Genomic DNA, 20,769 nt, shown 5'->3' with positions numbered 1-20,769 from the left:
GCATTGTTTCTTTTCTGTACTGGGTAACAGAACTTTCCAAGACTCGTGGGAAGTCTTCAGGAGTTCGTGCCCTTTGCGTGTCTTCCAGGAAACGCACACAAAGCGGTGATTCATAGTCACTTATATAATTTAAAGAACATTATGATGTGTATTTTGTGTTCTGTTTGCAGAACAGCGTGTTCTGAACCTCGGCGCAGAGCAGGAGAGCCTGGGGCTGACGGCACGTTACACTGTTTACGCTGAAGGAGCCCGTGTGCGGACAGGAAAGCACTGACTGTTCACATGGATCCCATGGAGCTGAGAAGTGTCAGCAGCGCCCCTGATGCTGAGCGCACCGGAGGAGAACGTGGGCAGGATGGCTGCAGCTGGACGGGAAACGCAGCAAAGGCGGCAGTGAACGGGTAAGCGGTTAAAAAGAACAGGCTCCAGGGCTGGCGCTGTGGCTCACGTGGTTAATCCTCCACCTGCGGCGCCGGCATCCCATATGGGCGCCGGGTTCTAGTCCCAGCGGCTCCTCTTCCAGGCCAGCTCTCTGCTGTGGCCTCGGAGGGCAGTGGAGGATGGCCCAGTGCTTGGGCCCTGCGCCCCATGGGAGACCAGGAAGAAGCACCTGGCTCCTGGCTTTGGATCTGCACAGCGCTGGCCGTATAGCAGCCATTTAGGGGGTAAACCAATGGAAGGAAGACCTTTCTCTCTGTCTCTCTCTCTCTCACTGTCTATAACTGTACCTGCCAAAAAAAAAAAAAAAAAAAAAAAAAAAACCAGGTTCCACAGGAAGATGAGACAGGTTTGTGAGCATGGAGCACAAGGGTTTTCTTGGGAATAAGTGGGTTTATTGCAGGTAAATTAGAGATAACAAAGACTTTGATGTTACCATACCACGTCCCTGACCCTGAAATAAAGCAACAATGACTGTGTTCCATGCACCTGATTTACAGTGGAATTCACCACGTCCTTGTCCCTGTTCACAGTGTGAGCAGCTTTAATGACATTAGCCTGTCACTGCTTTTCCCTTTGTACTGTCTCAGATTTCTCTTCCTGTGCCTGCCCTTTTGAATGTTGCTGTGTCTCAGGGTTCATTCCAAGAAAGCTCAACCCTCCTGCCATCACCCTCTGCATATCCACCTTGTCCTCAGCCTGTTGAGCTTCCCAGCCGCGTGTGAGATCACTGTCCTGCTGTCCACTCCGTGTGCACCATCCTAACCATGTGTGACATCACTGTCCAGCTGTCCATCCCACGTGCAGCCTTCTAACCACGTGTGACATCACTGTCCAGCTGTCCACTCCATGTGCAGCCTTCTAACCACATGTGACATCACTGTCCAGCTGTCCACTCTGTGTTCAGCCTTCTAACCACGTGTGACATCACTGTCCTGCTGTCCACTCCATATACAGCATCCTAACCACATGTGACATCACTGTCCAGCTGTCCACCCCGTGTGCAGCATCCTAACCACGTGTGACATCACTGTCCAGCTGTCCACTCCACGTGCAGCCTTCTAACCACATGTGACATCACTGTCCAGCTGTCCACTCTGTGTTCAGCCTTCTAACCACGTGTGACATCACTGTCCTGCTGTCCACTCCATATACAGCATCCTAACCACATGTGACATCACTGTCCAGCTGTCCACCCCGTGTGCAGCATCCTAACCACGTGTGACATCACTGTCCTGCTGTCCACTCTGTGTGCAGCCTTCTAACCACGTGTGACATCACTGTCCAGCTGTCTCCTCCATGTGCAGCCTTCTAACCACGTGTGACATCACTGTTCTGCTGTCCATTCCGTGTGCTGCATCCTAACCACGTGTGACATCACTGTCCGGCTGTCTATTCCACATACAGTATCCCAGCCAGGTGTGAGATCACTGTCCTGTCCACCCCGTGTGCAGCCTTCTAACCACGTGTGACATCACTGTCCAGCTGTCTCCTCCATGTGCAGCGTGCTAACCTTATCTGAGATCACTGTCCAGCTGTCTGCTGCACGTGCAGCCTTCTAACCACGTGTGACATCACTGTCCAGCTGTCCACTCCATGTTCAACCTTCTAACCACGTGTGACGTCACTGTCCGGCTGTCCACTCCGCGTGCAGCATCCTAACCTCATGTGGCATCACTGTACCCATAGTTGATACGATGGCCAGCTCTCTACTCCACGTGCAGCTTTTCAGCCATGTTTGAGATCGCTGTGTCCATCTGGCTGTTCCACGTCTCTGGTGGACAGCTGTGTCTGCTCGGCCTCCTTTATGAAGCCAACTTGTCCTGCCGAGTCTTGAGCTCCCGACTTCGCCTTTTCCCTGCTCCTGCTCTCGTAACCCCGCCTTGGGGAAGCCCGTGACCATCATCACCACCCCGCCCATAGTCCACGCAGCCACTGTCAGACACGTCCAGCCGCTTCTGCCTCGTCAGCTGTCAGATGCACCCCCTGCTCTGCGTCCGCCAGCACGCTCCTCCCCGTACCAGAGCGCGGCCCTGATGGCCCGTGAGAGTGACCTGTTGGCGCTGCACCCTGGAGAAGGCCCTGTGTGACTCCACAGCAGGGCACACCAGTGCCGCCTGGCGTGCGGGCCCTCGTGCTCTGCCCCTGCCCGCCCTTCCCGTCTCTGTGCCTCGTGCCTTCCCTCACTCCCCTCCATGTGCCAGTGTCCCCCATTCTCCTTCTCCTTCAGCGTGAGGGCTGCTGGGAAGCCCTGCTCAGGCGTCCCTGCCCGCCCCCCTCTGCTGCGCCCCTCCCTGTTCAGCTGTGCGTCGCCAGAGCATGAGCCCTGCACCCCCGTTAGTGGTCCCCACTGCTGGGCAGAGTAGCCACAAGACAGTTGTCCAGTAAGCCCGTCAGTCTCCCACAAGACAGCGCGTACCCCGGATCGTGGGTGACTAGAGGCGCTCAAGGGTCCGTGACCAGTGTAGGCCAGACGTGAAGACCCTCCTCAAACCAGGCCTCCCCCTTCCATCCACAGAACCTAGGGCAGGCTGTCAGGGGGCAGCTCTGTTCCCCGGGCAGCTCAGGGACATGACCGCAGGGCTGTGGACAAGAGAGGCCAAGAGAAGTGGACGGGGCTCGTCTGGGCCCTGTGACGCTGGGAGGTGCAGGGACTTGGAGGAGACGTGTTCCCTGAGTGCAGAGTGGCACGCCAGCATCTGCCTCCCTGAGGAGTCCACGAGGCCAGCCGGGGGAGCTGCATCGTCTCCTCCCTCGGCGTCAGCACCCTGGGGCCGTTGGCCCGGACTGAGGCCTTCACTTCTGACAAGGACGCACATGAGGAGGGGCCCTGCCCCGCCCACGTACCGTCCTGGAGGCGCTGGGCGGAGCAGCAGCCTCCTCTGGCTTCCTGGCTGTGCTCTGGGCCTCAGCAGGGACGTGCTTGGAACACCTGCTGCAACACAGGCCTTCCCTCCCAGGTCCGGAGCCGTGTGAAGCATGGGTTTGCTCCTAGCTGGTAGAGCAGCGCTTGCAGTGCAGTTTCCGAGAAATTCAACACCCTGCCCGTTGTCAGCGCGTGCCTGGTTTGGCACGGATACTTACACACCGGGGACCTTTCCCGTGGATTTTATAATCTTGCCATGTTGCAGGCCTGCATATGGACAGGAGAGTGTGTTTACTTGTGAATTCTGAGGTTTAAAATCTACTTGTGGACTAGAGAGAGAGTGAAGCATGGGCCACTCTGCAGTTTAAATTCCTCTTCTAAGTGACATTTTTGTAGTCCGTCACTGGGCCCATTTCAGGCGTGCTTGCGTCCCAGCCTCTCAGCGTCCGGCTGTGAACACCGAGCGCCGGTCGTCGCAGCACAGACCCTCCCAGGAAACCACAGCAGGGGTGCGGGAGGACAGCCGAGGGCCTGATGTGCCCACCGGGGCCACGTGCAGACGTGGGCGTGGCTGGAGCCAGCTTCTCCCTGCCTCCTGGGAGAGCTTGTGGTGCTCTCTGGATCTTTCCACACCAGACACGTTCTGTGCACCTGACATGGCCTGTACACCTCACACTGCTCTGCACATACCTTGTAACACCTTACACTGCTCTGCACGCCTCACACCGCCCTCCACGCCTCACACCGCTCTGCACGCCTCACACCGCCCTCCACACCTCACACCGCTCTGCACGCGCCTCACACCACCCTCCACGCACCTCACACTGCTCTGCACGCCTCACACCACCCTCCACGCCCCTCACACTGCTCTGCACACCTCACACCGCCCTCCACGCCTCACACCGCCCTCCACGCCCCTCACACTGCTCTGCACACCTCACACTGCCCTCCACGCCTCACACCGCCCTGCACGCCTCACACCACTCTCCACACCCCTCACACCACCCTCCATGCCTCACACCGCTCTGCACGCCTCACACCGCCCTCCACACCTCACACTGCTCTGCACGCCTCACACCACCCTCCACGCCCCTCACACTGCTCTGCACACCTCACACCGCTCTGCACGTGCCTCACACCACCCTCCACGCCCCTCACACCACTCTGCACACCTCACACCGCCCTCCACGCCTCACACCGCTCTGCACGCCCCTCACACCACCCTCTACGCCTCACACCGCTCTCCACACCCCTCACACCGCTCTCCACACCCCTCACACCACCCTCCACACCCCTCACACCACCCTGCATGCCTCACACCACCCTCCACGCCTCACACCGCTCTCCACACCCCTCACACCACCCTCCACACCCCTCACACCACCCTGCATGCCTCACACCACCCTCCACGCCTCACACCACTCTGCACGCCTCACACTGCCCTGCACGCCTCACACCGTTCTACATGCCTCACACTGCCCTCCACGCCTCACACCGCCTTCCACGCCTCGTACCGCTCTGCACGCCTCACACCACCCTCTACGCCTCACACTGCCCTGTGCACGCCTCACACCGCCCTCCACACCTCACACTGCTCTGCACACCTCACACCGCCCTCCACGCCTCACACCGCCCTCCACGCCTCACACCACTCTGCATGCCCCTCGCACTGCCCTCCACGCCTCACACCGCTCTGCATGAGCCTTCCACCACTCCCACACACCTCGCATCATCTGTATTCCATGCATCTGGAACCTTACACTGTGTGTGCACCCTACGTCACTCCACCTTCCATTGCACTCTCCGTGAACCTTACACTGTGTGTGCACCCTACGTCACTCCACCTCTGCTCTCTGAGCCTCGCGCATCTCCGTGAACCTTACCGTGTCTGCACACATGAGTGGTCTGTGCACCACACTGCTGTGCCGCCTCACCAGATGATTTTCAGGGTTAATTCCTGCTATGCAAGATAGTTTGCATAGATCTCCTATAATAATTCTTTTCCACTTTTCTTCCAAGGGTTATTTTAATGAAAGTCTTCATTTATTTTCTCTTACTCTCTCATGCAAGAAGCCCCCAGAATTGCAGTTTATCTGGTTAGAAACTTGTGAAAGTGTGCGTACTTGAGAATTCTAAGACAAGTACCTGGGAGCCGCGGGGTACGCTGCTGCGGGACGTGCCCTGCACTGGCCGGCCTCAAACCTGAGGCCCTGGCAGCGTGGCTGGCTCCTGCCTGCCGGAGCTGGGCAACACTGTGACCAAGTGTGCAGCTCCAGCCAGCGCCTGAGTAGACCAGGATCCAGGTGGACAGTGTGCCGTCATCACCTGGAGCCTTTTCAGTCATTACACACACGTGTGCACGCAGAAGCAGCCAGGCACACGCAGCTGAGAGCTGTCGCAGAGCCGCTTCTAGAGGCTTCCGTGCCTGAGTAGATGGAGCCGTGGGAGAGGAGGCACCAGCAGCAGGGCCCTGCCCGGGACCACAGGCCTGGGGCCTGGCACTGGGCCTGCTGCCCACACCTTCTCAGCTGTGGTCACCTCCTCTTCGGAGGAAGGCCCTCAAAGTCCCTCTCACACAGCACATGGGAAGACGCCCCCGGTTCGCAGGCGTTAACTGGAAAATCGCTGCATAGTGAGACCCCGACGAGGGCTAGAGCAGGTTATGCTGCTGTGAGTCCCGACTGATGGCTCCGCTTCCTGTGCAGCTCCCTGGCCACACCCCCGAGAGAGCAGCAGGTGACGGCCTCCGTGCCGGGCGCCGGGCGCCTGCGCCGACGTGGGAGACTCCGGTGGAGCTCCTGCTTCCGCCTGGCGCAGCCACTGTGGCCTCTGGGGAGTGAACCAGCAGGTGGAAGATAACTCACTCTCTCTGTTGCTCCGCCATTCAAATGAGTAATCTCTGTATCCGGCCTTGGGGCTCTAGCCCGCAACAGACGGCCGCGTCTCCTAGCATGGCGCTCCCTCCCCTCCCGTGTCGGTTCGTAAATGGCACCCGGCCTCGCTCTGAAGGGGACTCCTGGGGAGAGCCGGGAGCCCGTGTGACGCAGAGCGCTGACGGGAGGCCTGTTCCTCTGTGTGTGCAGTCAGCTCGCCCGTGACGGTGCCGAGGGCCAGAAGTTCCTGACGAGTGGGTTTCTGGGCGAGAAGCAGCTGGCGGACTACGGTGACGAACATGTGAGTGGGTCTTGCTTCCACGGGAGGCAGGCCAGGCGGGGGGCGGGTGGGCCTCCGAGGGCAGACCACGTGGCCGGGATTTTCCAGTGTGGTCAGCACATTGTCTGTTTGTCAGGCCTTTGCTGGCACGAGGGCGTACTTTGCTGCTCGCCATATGGCCGCATCAATCATTGATGAACCGTATTTGTGTTTTGGAGAGGGGGCCCTCACCCAGCGTAACCCGCAGCCGCGCCTGCCTGCCGGGCCCGCCGGGGCGGCTCTGCCTGCACGCGGCATGTTGTCACACCTGTGCGCGGCCAGCGCTGCGTTCTGCTGATGCCGCCACTGGGCTCCCGGTGGGGTCCTGCAGCAGGAAGCGCGCGCGGGCCTGAGTGCTCACAGGCACCCTTTCCCCCCAGCACCCGGGGACCACCCCCTTCGGCATGTCCTCCTTCAACCTGAGCAACGCCATCATGGGCAGCGGGATCCTGGGCCTGTCCTACGCCATGGCCAACACGGGGATCGTGCTGTTCATGTAAGTGAGCACGCACGTGCGCAGCACCGTCACTCACGGGAACACGTGTGGTCTGGGGGCGGCTCAGTGAGGACCAGGCAGCAGCCAGCAGGACAGCCAGTGTGCCGGTGCCGGTGCTCGCCAGCCACCCTCACCGCCCGCTGGATGTGTGGGCCCGCTCTGGGCCCAGGGCGGGGTGCTGCGCGAGAGGCACTCACAGTCAGTGGCGTTAGTAGCAAACATGGCTTTCCCAGAAGCAACCTGGGTGTCACCACAGCCTTGGGGAAAACATCTCAGACCTGGCCTCCGAGCCTTGGGTGCCCTGTCCCATCTGTCACGGGGCGCTGGCCTTCTGCCTGCCTGACCAACAGGCCTCTCTGCGTGGACTTAGAACCCTGTCCCCTTCCTGGTCGTCCGGTCACCCCGCCCAGCACACTGCAGCCTCGCCTTTGTGCCGCCTTCTCCGCCCACCTTGTCTGGTCAGCCACCACGTTGTAGTACTTCTGTGTGCTCGTCTGAGTGGTCTGGTGAACACCTGCCACCCTGCAGGCTGAGAGCGCGCGCTGAGCCGTGTCCGCCGCGAGTCACCGTGTCGCCAGGCCCGGCACTGTGCCCGTTTGCCCGGTGCCCCCAGCTTACTGCTACGCGTCTGCACTTTGACCACACCTGTTCCTACTGGTGGCAGCGTCAGGTCGCTGATGGGCAGCCACAAAGGTGTGAGTGCCTGTGCACAGCCTGGAGTGCCCCAGGCCACAGCTGGCACAGTGGAGTTCTTCGCAGGAGTCAAGTCTGGTGTTAGGCAGCCGAGCAAGTGCAGGCCCCAACCCTGGGTGCGGAGCTAGAGAGCGAAGAACCCTCTGAGGAGGCAGCGTTCTGCTGCAGATGCGTGTGCGTTAGATCCGGGGCGCCAGCTTGCACGCGCTCAGCTGTTCGCAGACCGACGGTCAGGACCATAAAGGGGGTGCACTGGGGTTGGGCCGGCTTCACGCAGTGTTCTTGAGCTGAATGGGCTTTGCAGCAGCTCTGCCTTCGAAAGCTCCGTCAGAACGCGTGGTTGTATGACTTGACGCTTACTGGCTGGGTAGGTGTTCACTGACTGATGCATCTGTGTTGTGGCCCTCCCGGACAGGACGCTTTGTCTTTGTCGTCATACGCACCCCGCAGTGCACTGAGGGGGTCATCGCTCGCTGACCCACGCAGGCAGGAGACGGCCTAGAGCGACGAGCCGTGTTCTCGGGAACCTCTGCAGGCCTGTGACTAGGGCAGAGCAGCTGAAGTGCTGTACACAAGGCAGATGCAGCTGTCCCCTTGGTGGACAGCGGGCGGCACCGCGCTCCCGTCTGTGCCACCGCAAGGACATGTTAATACGCAAGTGCCCATGTTTCTCGGAGAGCAGAATCACGCACCGTTCTTTACAGACAGCTACATTCGTGAGGAATATGGAAAAATACACAATTTTTCTGGAAAACAAGAGCGCAGTATCACTAGAGTGGTTATGAAATTCAAAACTCAGGGTCCAAGTGTACATTTGCACCCCTGAATTCGCTGGGAACTGTCAAAAATGAGATCAGTTGACTGGCCATGATTAGTGTGTTCTCGTTACGTAGAGAAAAGGTTTTTAAATTTCAGGTGGAGACGCCTGCTGTTCCCTTCTTGGTTGTGCACACGTGCGTCCCTGCACTCGTGCCTCGGTGCCCTGAGTCTCAGTTCTGGGAAAACAGCCGTCAGTGCGCACACGGGCAGTGCTCACTGCACCCGTCTTTCCGCCCATGACGGAGGACTTCCCCTGCCGCTAGCTTTGTCCGCTGTCTGTCGCACGTGCGACTGCCCGGCTCCGGGTCAGTGGTCACAGCTCACACTGCACAGACCAGGGTGGGGTGGGACGGCTGGCAGGAGTCCTGCAGAGGGACGTGTATGCATGCTGGGTGAGTGGACGCAGGATCTGCTCATTTCGCTTTGCATTTAGCATCTCCGTGATACACAGGGAACTCCAGTAGCCGGCTTGGAATGTGTGTGTTGCAGAACTTCTCGGCTCCCCTCAGGTGCGCTGGTCTGGGAAGTCAGTGCTGAGAAAGACTGGTGTGGTCGTTACCGTGGTGGCCATGGCCGCTCAGGCTGTGGTGGCGCATTTATCATGGACTCCTTGTTTGGCTCCCTGTTCTCCACAGAATCTTGCTGCTCACTGTGGCCATATTATCCCTCTACTCGGTTCACCTGTTGTTGAAGACAGCCAAGGAGGGAGGTACGCTGCCCACGTCCCAGTTCCCTTGGGGTGATGCGCGTCAGGCCCACCCGCCGCCCTGCTCCACCACAGCCACGGCGTCTCTGGTTGGGCTACATGGAAGAGCGAAGGGCACGAGTGAGTCACTGACTCAGGTCCGGCCAGAGAGACTTGGGGTACACGGTAGAAAGACGGCCTCGACTTGCTGCATGTGGCTGAAACAGACGGCGCCACTGCGTGGAGAGCTCTTTTTGTACAAGGCTTGGTTGGTTTTGAGGTTGCGTCTTTGGGGTAATTTTTTCTTTATGATTTTTATTTACACACTTGAGACTTCAGTGTAGAATCAGGTTGTGAGGAATATTGCAGTCATGCAAACAATCACTTATTTATTTATTTATTTGAAAGGCAGAGGTAGAGGCAGAGGTCTTCTACCCGCTGGCTCACTCCACACATGGCTGCAATGCTAGAGCTGGGCTGATCCAAAGCCAACAGCCAGGGGCTTCTTCCGGGTCTCCTGGTGCAGGGGCCCAAGGACTTGGGCCATCTGCTGCTGCTTTCCCAGGCCACAGCAGAGTTAGATTGGAAGTGGAGCTGCTGGGACTCGAACTGGTGCCCATACAGGATGCCAGCACTGCAGGTGGAGGCTTAGCTGACTACGCCACAGCGCCGGCCCCCAGACGACCCTTGTAACCAGGCTCTTTTGTCTTTGGTGTAGGGTCTTTAATTTATGAGAAGTTAGGAGAGAAAGCCTTTGGATGGCCCGGGAAGATCGGAGCTTTTGTTTCCATCACGATGCAGAACATGGGAGGTAAGAGGGGCCGGCCTCCCTCGGCCCGCACCCTGCACGTCGGAGGCCTCTTGTGCCTCCTAAGCAGACTTGCTGTTGCTCTGCCACCAAACACAGCAGCGCTCGGGGAGGAGGGAGCGCAGAAAACCTACAAGGACAGCAGAACAGAGTGGCCCTGCTGGATGTGTGACGCCAAGGTGGCTTCAGTGGTGGTTTCGAAAACAAGCCCTCCTGCTGAGTCCACCATCCAGAACCAGAAAGTCCCACGTGCCAAATGTCCACGAACTGTGCAGGGCACCCAGGAGATGTCCACCAACCATCTAGAGCACGCAGAGCTGCCCACCAACCACCCTGGGCACCCAGAGAGGCCCACTCACTGTCCAGGGCACCAGCGTGGGAGCCTCGGTGGGTGGCGTCGCCTTGGAGCGGGCTAGAGAGGCCCTTGCCGAGCCTGCGCAGGGGCCAGCCCTCGACGGCACAGAGCACTGCGGCCACACCCAGGTGAGCTCCAGCTCGCTGGCTCTCGCTGCTCACTTCATTGTCGAGAGGCCTGAACTGGACCAAGCGTGAGGTGACTCCATGCACTGCGGAGAAGTTTCACGTCTCTGGTGCCCAGGCTTGGAGTGGACGTCTCTTGGGCGCCCTGGATGGTTCGTGGACATTTGGCACCTCTATTCTGCGCAAGTCCACTCCAGAGCATTCCTGTCCTCAGTCCTTTAGCACAGGTGTTAAACAGTAACGCAGACGCTGCCCGCACAGGTCCGAGGCTCTGCAGGCCGTGGAGGCAGCAGCACCTCTTGCCAGCAGGAGCCCCAGGCACGGGCTCTAGGGGATCAGCAGGTGGTGCACACAGCAGACAAAGCAGTGAGAACAGTCAGAGCCCAGTGTTTCTTTTGTTTTTAAAGATTTATTTTATTTATTTGAAAGGCAGAGTTAAAGAGGGAGAGAGAGAGAGAAACCTTCCATCTGCCTAGTTCACTCTCCAGGTGGCCATGCCAGGAGCACGGAGCTCCATCCAGGTCTCCTGTGTGGGTCAGGGGCCCACAGGATTGGGCCATCTTCCCTGCTTTCCCAGTCGCGTTAGCAGGGAGCTGGTTTGGAAGGGGAGCAGCCAGGACTGGACAGGGTGCCCTGTGGGATGTGGGCCCTGCAGACAGCAGTGTAACCCACTGTGCCACAGCAGGAAGTCCCCACGGGAGCCACAGCAGCTCTTGCAGAATCATGGCACGCGGACAGCAGAGGTGGGGGGGCTCCTGCCCAGAAGTCGGGGGCCCTGCGTGTGCCACTCAGCCTCTCAGTAAGAGACCACAGACGACCCCTGGGAGTGGTGTGCCGACGATGCACCATCGTTGCTGTCCCGGGGAGGGGAGGATGGCCCTGACCACGAACAGCTGAGTTTACCACAGAGCCATTGTCAGTGCCTGCTAGCCCAAGCCACAGCAGGACGGGGCACCCATAGGTTCTACGCTAAAGGCATCCGTTTTCTCTGATTGTGTCCTGATGGCGTGTCGGTAGTGAGTCAGCATCCGGCTCTGCCGTGGGCAGACCCAGGCCGGGTGCTGCGTGAGTCCTTGCAGTTGTGGCCCAGTAGCAGTGGTGCACGTGTGGGACTCATCTTCCCAGGGGAGGGGGTCATGGAGGCCTCAGCACTAACGCTGAGGCCACAGAGGCTCCCGGAATTTTGCCACTTGGTGTAGTTTTTTTTTTTTTTTTTTTTTGACAGGCAGAATGGATAGTGAGAGAGAGAGACAGAGAGAAAGGTCTTTCTTTGCCATTGGTTCACCCTCCAATGGCCGCCGCAGCCGGTGCACCACACTGATCCGAAGGCAGGAGCCAGGTGCTTCTCCTGGTCTCCCATGGGGTGCAGGGCCCAAGCACTTGGGCCATCCTCCACTGCACTCCCTGGCCACAGCAGAGAGCTGGCCTGGAAGAGGGGCAACCGGGACAGAATCCGGCGCCCCGACCGGGACTAGAACCAGGTGTGCCGGCGCTGCAAGGCGGAGGATTAGCCTAGTGAGCCGCGGCGCCAGCCTTGGTGTAGTTTCTTTGCTGGCCAAAGAGAGACCAAGATGGAGAGGGTAAAAAGCCTCTGTGAAGGGGAGGGAAGTGGCCCCCATCTTGCATTCTTTCTGCAAGGTTCCGAGTCTGTGTGCCCCTCGGGGTTGAGACGGGCGTCCCTCACGCAGGCCGGGCGCCTCTGGTCCCCTGGGGCCCTGCCCTGGTGTCCTCGTTTCGGCACATGCCCCTGGGTGCCAGGCACACTCAGGACAGGCCCTGTGACTGGAAATGCAGCTGTCCCGAGAACCGTCAGGAGCTGGATTTCACTGGGGTCGGCCTTGGTGCCGATCCCAGTGGTGCCAGGGATCCAATGCCCCTCTTACTGCCAGGAGTCCCCCCCACCCCCATGACTGTGGGGGACACGCCCCTAAGTTGTGTGTTTCTCATTTCAGCCATGTCAAGCTACCTCTTCATCATCAAGTACGAGCTTCCGGAAGTCATCCGTACCTTCATGGGCCTGGAAGAAAACAGTGGGTACGTCTGCGTCCGCACAGGCACTGCGCCCCCACCCGCCTCGGGGCCGGCTGGCCCTCACCCCCGTCTCTTCCTCGCCCAGGGAGTGGTACCTGAACGGCAACTACCTCGTCGTCCTCGTGTCTGTGGCCGTCATCCTCCCGCTGTCTCTCCTGAAAAACTTAGGTAAAGTCGTCTCCGTGCCCGTCTCCTGGCCTGCAGGTGAGCGGTCCTGGCCGGCAGCTCGCTCCATAGACCGTGTCTGCCCACTCGCAGGCTACCTGGGCTACACGAGCGGGTTCTCCCTGACCTGCATGGTGTTTTTCGTCAGTGTGGTGAGTGCCTTGTGGCCGTGGCGGCTCTCAGTGCCCGCGTTCGTCTTCTCGCCGTGCTTCACGCTCGCAGCACACCCTGGCGTGGCCCAAGCAGAGAGCAGTATAAAACAGTCGAGGGAGAATGGCAGGGTTGATGCTGGCAGGTTGTTCTAGAAACCCTGGCTGTATATTTGAACGGAGGGAACACTTTGGGTGGGAACAACCTAGTCTTCAGACAGGAGGGGGAAGAGAGCAGGGCAGGCCCCACCCGCCCCCGCCAGCTGTGTTCCCCCACGCGTCCTGCCCGCAGAGGGACCAGAGACGTGGGGCCCCGTGTGGTGTCTGGGGCTCCAGACTTCAGAGGGTGTCCCCAGATGTGAGACAAACTGGCTGGGTGACGCTAATCCTCACAGCGGAGGGCGCACCCAGGCCCGGGGTGAGGTCAGCCGGGCACCGTCCAGCCTCCAGGAATTCGGAGCCGAGTCCCTCACTCCCGCCCCATAAGCCTCACGTAGAGCTTTTCATTGCGCTGTTTTTTCCACAAAAGGCTGACTTTTTAAAATGACTGGATCCAGGTGATTTACAAGAAGTTCCAGATTCCCTGTCCCCTGCCGGACCTGGGGCACAGCGTGGGGAATCTGACCGTCAACGACACAGCGCCCGTGCACATGGTCGTCCTGCCCAACGGCTCCGAGAGGACGGGCGTGAACTTCATGATGGACTTCACGCAGCGTGAGCCCATGGGGCTTGGCGAGAGCCAGGCCAGGGCCAGCAGCATGGAATACAAGGCCCAGAGCGAGCGCAACTGCCAGCCCGAGTACTTCGTGTTCAACTCCCGGGTAAGGGACAGCCTGGCCGTGTGGCCTCTGACCTTCGGTTCCATCTGCGGAGACGCCGGGGGTTGCTGGCGGTGCTGGCAAGCTGAGCGCGTGGCTGCCTTGTCTTTCAGACAGCCTACGCGATTCCCATCCTCGCGTTTGCCTTCGTGTGCCACCCCGAGGTCCTGCCCATCTACAGTGAACTCAAAGAGTAAGCCTGCCGGGAGCTCCTTGGGGGCCCGGGTCTGAGCCGGGCGGGCCCTCTCGGCGCCTCACCCAGGCACGTGGCTGCTAGGGAGGGAGCTTCCCCACAAAGCCAGAGCTGCCTCCGGACAGAGTGCAGAGCACTTTCAGTCCCCGTAACGTCTGAGCGCTTTGCGAAGTGCATGTAGCGGTTACCCTAGAAACCTGCCACCGGCTGCAGGCCCTGGGGGCTGTAGGGTGGGCTGGAGAGGTGTGCGGGCGGCACCGTCAGGCCTCCGGCAGCGAGCACGGCCGCCACGCGGTGCGCTCGGAGCTGCTCGCTGCACTGGCAGCGCCTGCCCAGGGAGGGGCAGCACGTGGGGAGGATCAGCGCGGGCTTGGGTCCGCTGAGCGCGCCGACGGGCTGCGTCCTTCCGCGGTTGCACGGGAACGCTGCAGGGCTGTGTTGGCAGCTCCGTGTGCTCTCTCCTCGCAGCCGGTCACGGAGGAGGATGCAGACGGTGTCCAACGTCTCCATCACGGGCATGTTGGTCATGTACCTGCTCGCCGCTCTCTTTGGCTACCTGACCTTCTACGGTAGGTGGCGCCCCTCCGGACACGTGGCCGCTCGGCGTGCCGTGCCAGCCTTCGTGCCTGCCAGAGGAAGAATGGCCTGAGCCAGCCTGGCCGGCGGGCCTAGCCATATGTGGACCGTCTAGAACTCTCGCCGACCATGTCGCAGGGCCAGGGGTGGGGCCCCGGTCCCCGCCCTTTCAGCACTCCACCTGCTGACTTGGTGCACGTCGGGGCCTGGGCCACGGCTTGCTGTTAGACTAAGGTCCGAGTGTCCACCAGGCCCTCACTTTGCACTGGGGTGAGCTCCGCTGGTTCAGACCTGGTCAGGCCAGGGTGGCTGAGTGTCCTGAGAGGCCATGGGAAGTGTCCCTTCTATTGTGACCTCACACACATCTCCCCGCCACTGGCGTATGGAATCAGGACGGGTGCATTTCCAAGGAGAAGTCGTGTCAGCCTAGCCACGGGGTCCCTGGAGGCCCGCGGGAGGCCGCCCTGAGTCATCCCTGCCTGTCACTCAGCCTCATGGCCGAGCCTCCCAAGACAGCAGACACTTGAAGGCTCCCGTGCACAGAGTGGGAGCACATGTCCTGTTTACCAGGGCCAGGGCAGACGAGGCCAGTGGGCTGGGCCTTCCATCCCCTTGGACCAGGCCCCTCCGCCTGCCCTGGTGGAGCTCCTGGGAGCAGAGATCTCTCAGGTCTCGGGGCCCTGAGGTGCTTTCAGTTTCAGTGGCTGTGACCTCCTAAGCCCAGGCCCCTCCGCCTGTGAGCAAAGGTTGCCCAGGGACAGCAGTGTCTTAGTCCCGGCCGGGCCCTTCCTGCTGTCCTGCATCCTGGCCCAGCCACACGTGCCTGTGGCCCCTCCCTCTTGCAGGAGAAGTTGAGGACGAACTGCTGCACGCCTACAGCAGAGTGTACACCTTCGACGTCCTACTTCTCATGGTGCGCCTGGCCGTGCTCGTGGCCGTGACCCTGACTGTGCCCATCGTCCTGTTCCCGGTGAGTCCTCCCCAGCGTGCGTGGTCGCGACGCCCAGGAGCGTTTCAAAGGCACTTAGATCTGCCCTGTGCTAGACTCGGCAAGTGCTTCTAGGTGGTGTTGCCAACGGGTGAGAAAAAGACCAAGCTCCTGATGTTTTAGGTTCAGACCCGGAAAGCAGAGCCGGGGCTGCGGCCCTGCAGAGCAGGAAGAACACGCGGGCCCTCCGCAGGCTTCTCGCTTTCCCAGGCGGTCTCCCGCCGTGCCAGACTCCCCGGAGTCTCCCTGTTGGGCCTGCTGCCTGTAAGGCTGACAGGGAGACCGGTGGTGTCTGCCTGGTGTGTGTTCCACCTTCCCGCCCGCCACAGCGCCTCTGCCGGGGTTGCCCTGCGTGGCACTGCGTTGGGTGTCACGTTGTCCTGGGTGGCTTGAGTTAAAACCAGCACCGATGGGCATGTGCGGGGCTGTTGAGCCACAGCAACTGGAGCCTTGTGCTCAGATACGCGTTGGCGCCTCCCTTTTCTGGGACATAGCTTACCAGGGGGCCTGTACTTTGCGGCCTCCTACATGCCCACAGCCTAAGCCTAAAAGCAGTGCCAACTTCTGAGAGGCCAGCCGCAGCAGGAGGAGAGCGTGCAGGGTAACATCCCCAAACTCCCAGCTTCCCGGGGGGCGCGTGGCAGCCCTCCTCCCCGGCCCCGAGCAGTGCCCGTGGGGGCGCTGGCATCACAGGCGGTGGTCTCAACAGCTGTGCCCCAGCGCTGGCCCTGCGAATAGCTACTTTTATTCCAAGTTCTTTTCCCCACAAAGGCGTAATCACAGGGCATGGTGAGAGCAGGATTTATTTAGAGGGTGGATACATACTTGTGCCGGAGTGTGGGCCCTCACGCTGAAGAGCAACCAAGGTACTCCCACGTGCCTCATGGGCCGGACACGCCGAGTGGAGCCTGGCTGGGAGTTCCATGGTGCCTCTACCCAGACCTTAACTTCCACGAGGCCATCATGGGAAGGTGGGGGTACTGGACTGCTAAGAGCTGGCAGCATGTGGGAAATCTCCCGGCAGCCTCCTTCCCCTCTCAGCGGCCCTGGTCAGAGAAGACCGAGGGGCCTTGCTGTGTGACCCCCACGGTCACGGGAAGGGGCAGGCCCAGTGAGGCTTCCGCTTCCCCTCGATGTGGAAGCCCCATGTCCCTCCTGAGGGTTGCATCCCCCCATCTGAGTGAGTGCGGGTGGAAATCTGCCCACTGGGAGTGGGGATGCTGTTAACGTTCCACACCGGGAGACCCCACAGCCCGCAGAGGGGCCGCTACCCCTGCCCTGGCCGCACACTGGGCCACCCTGGGTCAGGCCCGGTGGGTTCTGGGGACTCAAGCGTCCTTCCAGGCTCGGGCAGTAGGGTCGGGAGCCAGGGTCCTGTGAGGGACGAGCCCAGCTGCTCCCTCCCGCCACAGTGGACTGCAGGAAGCTACGCTCCCAGGCCGGCGCTCGGGGCCCAGTGAGTACCACGGGCAGTGCTGGGCCCCTTCCTGCCTGCAGGAGCCCCTTCCCCTCACATCGCTCTGCAAACCCCACCTCCCCCCGCACTCTCAGCTCTGACCCTCTTACTCCATCTCACTCCCCCATCCCTGTCACTCTCGGCACCTCATCGCTCCCTTCCCTCCCCGATACACTCAGAACCTCTTCCCCCGTCACTCTCCACCTCACTTTCCTCACTGCTTCTGTCCCCACACTACTGTGTCACTGTCCCGTCACTCTGAGCACCAGAACTCTTCCTCCTCCCGTCACCCCGGGCCCCTGAGCCGGGGCAGCAGCGGTTGTGCAGGCTGTGCTGTGCTGGAGCTGAGGGCCCGCGTGTGCCAGGGCACAGCAGTGTTGCAGGCCCTCTTCACCGAGCCGCTGTGCACCACGCGCAGGGCCTTCAGGGCAGTCTGCTTCCTCACCGGAGCCGCTGGCGGGCACAGGGGGAGGAAAGGGAGGTCAGCTGAGCAGAGGGGCCCCCGCCCACGTCGGTCCCTGTACATGGCAGGGTGGGGTGCGCATTCCTTCTGTTGAATGCACTCCCGTGGGAGGGCGAGACGTCAGCCCCAGCATCCCCTGCGTCGTGGAGGGAGGCGCGTGCTGTGTCAGAACCGCGTCCTTGGAGACTGCAGGCTGGACTCAGCGCCCCTTCCCCTGCAGAGTAGGGCGATGGCGGTGCGGGCCCTCAGGGAGGGGAGACGGCTAGCTTCAGCTTGATTCAACACTTACCGCGTGCCTGCTGCGTGCCAGCCCCTGAGGGAGAAATTCCGGGGACAAAGGGAGGAGCAGGTCGCTCCTGAAGTCAGGCGGAACAGCCCGATTCAGCCCGACGCGAGCTCGCGGACGCTCCTCCCACAGCGCTGTGGGGACGACACGCTGCTTTCTCTCCGCCGTGATGGGAGGAGCATCCCTCACCCGGTTACCTCGCTCCTTCCGACAGCTGGGAAGGTGGGCCCGGGCGCTGTGACAGCTCTGCACCTGCAGCAGGTGGAGACACGCACAGACTGCTAGGTGTAGTGTACGCAAAACCATGAAGGGAAGGCCCAAAAGTCTTTGCTGCGGGATGATGGGAAAACCGCCCCTCTGACCCTGACCTGCAGATCCGGACGTCGGTGAGCACGCTGCTGTTTCCCAGAAGGCCTTTCAGCTGGGTGCGGCACGTCCTGATCGCGGCCGTGATCATCACCCTCAACAACGCGCTGGTCATCCTCGTGCCCACCATCAAGTACATCTTCGGGTTCATAGGTGAGTCCCGGGGGCTGCCTTCGTCTGCAGCTCCCGGCGCGGGCAGGAGGGGGCTGGGGTCAGCAGGCCTTTAGTCTGTGGCTCTCTGGCCTCTCCCAAGCAGCCAGGTGCTGCACACTGGGGTGGACCCAGACAGGCAGATTCCTGCCCCCTGTCTTACTAAGTATTCCGTCTAACTCTGCGTGGCCCTGAGAGTGAAGAGTGAGTGGTCCCAGATCCCTACTCTCAGAGGCATGAGTGGGACGCAGCTTGTGTCAAGTGCATGGCTCCTCACTTAACACCACAGGCCTCGGGACTGCAGCCCAGCCCGGTGCACCACTAACTCGCTTCCCTGCCCACTTCTCTCCCCAGGGGCTTCTTCGGCCACGATGCTGATTTTCATTCTCCCAGCAGCTTTTTATCTGAGAATTGTCAAGAAGGAGCCTCTGCGGTCACCCCAGAAGGTGGGGGTGAGTAAAGCCGGCCACACCCCGGTCCATCGCCCCTCTCGACTTGGGCGGGGACTCCAGGGTTTCTTCCCAGGTCTCGCATACCAGGGGCAGAGGCCCACCCGCCCTCGCAGTGTTCTGGAAGGATCCAGACATTTCGGTCGTATGAACTGGGCTGCAAGGTCGAAGGAGGGGTGGTACTTGCAGTTTGCGCCCCGGGGGCAGCCTCGACGTCGCACAGCCTCCCTCGGGCAGGAGTCACGCCGTGCTGGGAAACGTCTTCCCACAGTTCCACGCTGGGCCTGACACGAGTGCTGCTCACCGGATTACTCCCCGGTTTCTGCCTGGAAGTCACTCAACTGTCAGGCCGGCACAGGGACAGGGGACAGCCGGGCATCCCCCCCCGCCCCCGCCCTGCTGGTGGCCCACGATCAGCCGACCATCAGTAAGACGACCTCGTGGGTCGCTCCTGTGCGAACCCTTCCACTGCTGCTCTCCCCTGCGCGGGGCAGGGCGTAGGGCCCGTGCTCATGTCACCTCGTCCCCTGTGCGGCCACACACAAGGCGCACGCTGCTGACTTCAGGGCGGGATTTCTGCACGGGGTTCTCACTGCTGTAAGGGGGCAGGGCTGGGCAGGGCAGGTGCTCCCTAACCGTTGCTCTCTGAACCGCAGGCTGTCATCTTCCTGGCGACCGGGGTCATCTTCATGATTGGCAGCATGGCCCTCATCGTCATCGACTGGGTGTACAACCCTCCCACCTCCAGGCATCACTAGCCGAGGGCGGAGGCCGCGCGCCCTCTTGCAGCCCAGACACCTGCGGGAGAGAAGAGCGCGGCAGGGTCCAGTGACGGTCACCGCACTGGCAAAGCGCTCTCTACTTCTGCCCTGGGCGAGAGCAGGTGCGGTCTCGTGACCTGCTCCTGCGGCAGACGCTGGGCCGGCACGTGGGCCAACAAGGCGTGTCCGCCCGTCCCCGCAGGGCTCATGCACCAGAGGGTTCCTGGCACACGTCGGGACGTTACTGACTCGGCGCCCACAGCGCCGCGGCCTGAACCAGAAGTGCCTGCCCCTGCGGCCCCTTTCCTTGAACAGTGCCCACCCGCGTCTGCCACGCTGCGTTGGCGTGGACGCATACTGCACTGCAGCGCGGGAAGCTGGTGTGGCCTCGCCCTGCCGTCACCAGGCCGCTGCCGTGCGCCTGTCCGGCTCAGTGATGCGCTTCGCTGTGTCTGGGAACGCAAGTGCCTTGTCTGCAGGAATTCTCAGTGCCCAGAACAGAACTCGCTGCATTTAGCCTGGAGAGCCGTTTGCGCCGTGTGGCGCAGCGTCGAGTGGCTCCCGGGAAAACACGGACGCCAGTGCTTCGGAGACGGGCAGCTGTCGCCCTCGCTCACCGCTGTGGTGTGCACTAGCGGGTTTGGACGTTCCGCCTGCTCGCGGGAATCTCGTAGTGCCGCCAGCGACTGGAACCTGGGATGAGTATCTCACATTGTCGTAAAGGCGGCTGGGGAAACCGCTGTTTCGTGTATTCCTTTCTGGAAGCCGGAGCCCTGCGGGACAGCTGACTTCCGAGTGCTGCTCCTGGGAGCATCTTTACGTCGTGTTTCCATGCTGGGTCCCCTCAAGAGTGGGTCCAAACCAAGTGGAAACACTGTCTTCTAAATGCTGAAAGTGTAATCCGAATGTATTTAAGTAAATATTAAAGGTGAATCCAAACAGTCGAGAGCTGTAAGAATACCTGTAAGTATTCCGCACGCTTCGCGCCGCGTCCCTGCGGCCCTCAGCCTTGCCCTTGTCTCCGTATTCAGGAGCAGCAGCGCACGCTCAGGGCCGGAGGTCACGGGCCCGGCAGGGCAGACGCCTGATTAATTTAATCCCACTTGTGAACACATGAAATTTATTTTCTTACTTCATTTATAAGATGGTTCAGTGTACTGGGAGACTTTTTTATTATGGGAAGTGTATAGTGGTATGTAATAAATGGACTTCAGATGACCACGATGTGCTCTTCTGTTGTTACAGCTTTCATCATCTACACGAGACAGACTAACACCTGGCTGTTACCTCCCTTGCACAGGTCTAAGTTCCATTTCCAGTCACCCTGGCGTGCAGCCGAGATCCGTAACCGGCACCGAGACAGCAGGGGCCATCTGATGTTGGCTCGGCCAGCATCCGACCGGGATGATTTTAATTCAGCTACGTCATCAGGAATGCGTGG

General features: G+C 60.7%; 1 protein-coding gene across 11 annotated transcripts in view; it reads left to right on the top strand.

Moving 5' to 3' along the window:
• SLC38A4 (solute carrier family 38 member 4) overlaps positions 1-20,547 on the top strand; it is a 72,494-nt gene extending 51,947 nt beyond the window's left edge. For 8 of the 11 annotated variants that reach the window (XM_051851005.3, XM_051851003.3, XM_051851008.3 and 5 more), the window contains 15 exons: positions 171-401; positions 6,388-6,478; positions 6,877-6,992; positions 9,140-9,213; positions 9,908-10,000; positions 12,430-12,511; positions 12,594-12,676; positions 12,767-12,825; positions 13,380-13,643; positions 13,754-13,833; positions 14,302-14,402; positions 15,255-15,379; positions 17,977-18,121; positions 18,473-18,570; positions 19,224-20,547. In XM_051851005.3, the coding sequence (XP_051706965.2) occupies positions 283-401; positions 6,388-6,478; positions 6,877-6,992; positions 9,140-9,213; positions 9,908-10,000; positions 12,430-12,511; positions 12,594-12,676; positions 12,767-12,825; positions 13,380-13,643; positions 13,754-13,833; positions 14,302-14,402; positions 15,255-15,379; positions 17,977-18,121; positions 18,473-18,570; positions 19,224-19,325 (1,632 nt within the window). In that variant the 5' untranslated portion in view covers positions 171-282 and the 3' untranslated portion in view covers positions 19,326-20,547. The remainder of the gene's footprint in view (positions 1-170; positions 402-6,387; positions 6,479-6,876; positions 6,993-9,139; positions 9,214-9,907; positions 10,001-12,429; positions 12,512-12,593; positions 12,677-12,766; positions 12,826-13,379; positions 13,644-13,753; positions 13,834-14,301; positions 14,403-15,254; positions 15,380-17,976; positions 18,122-18,472; positions 18,571-19,223) is intronic. The other 3 variants (XM_089304817.1, XM_089304818.1, XM_089304819.1) reach the window with 1 other exon arrangement.
• The last annotated feature ends 222 nt before the right edge of the window (positions 20,548-20,769 follow it).

Source organism: Oryctolagus cuniculus, chromosome 9 (genome assembly GCF_051225735.1).
Source record: "Oryctolagus cuniculus isolate XC-2025 breed Fujian yellow rabbit chromosome 9, ASM5122573v1, whole genome shotgun sequence".
NCBI classification, from domain to species: domain Eukaryota; kingdom Metazoa; phylum Chordata; class Mammalia; order Lagomorpha; family Leporidae; genus Oryctolagus; species Oryctolagus cuniculus.
This window is presented reverse-complemented; position numbering and strand designations above follow the sequence as displayed.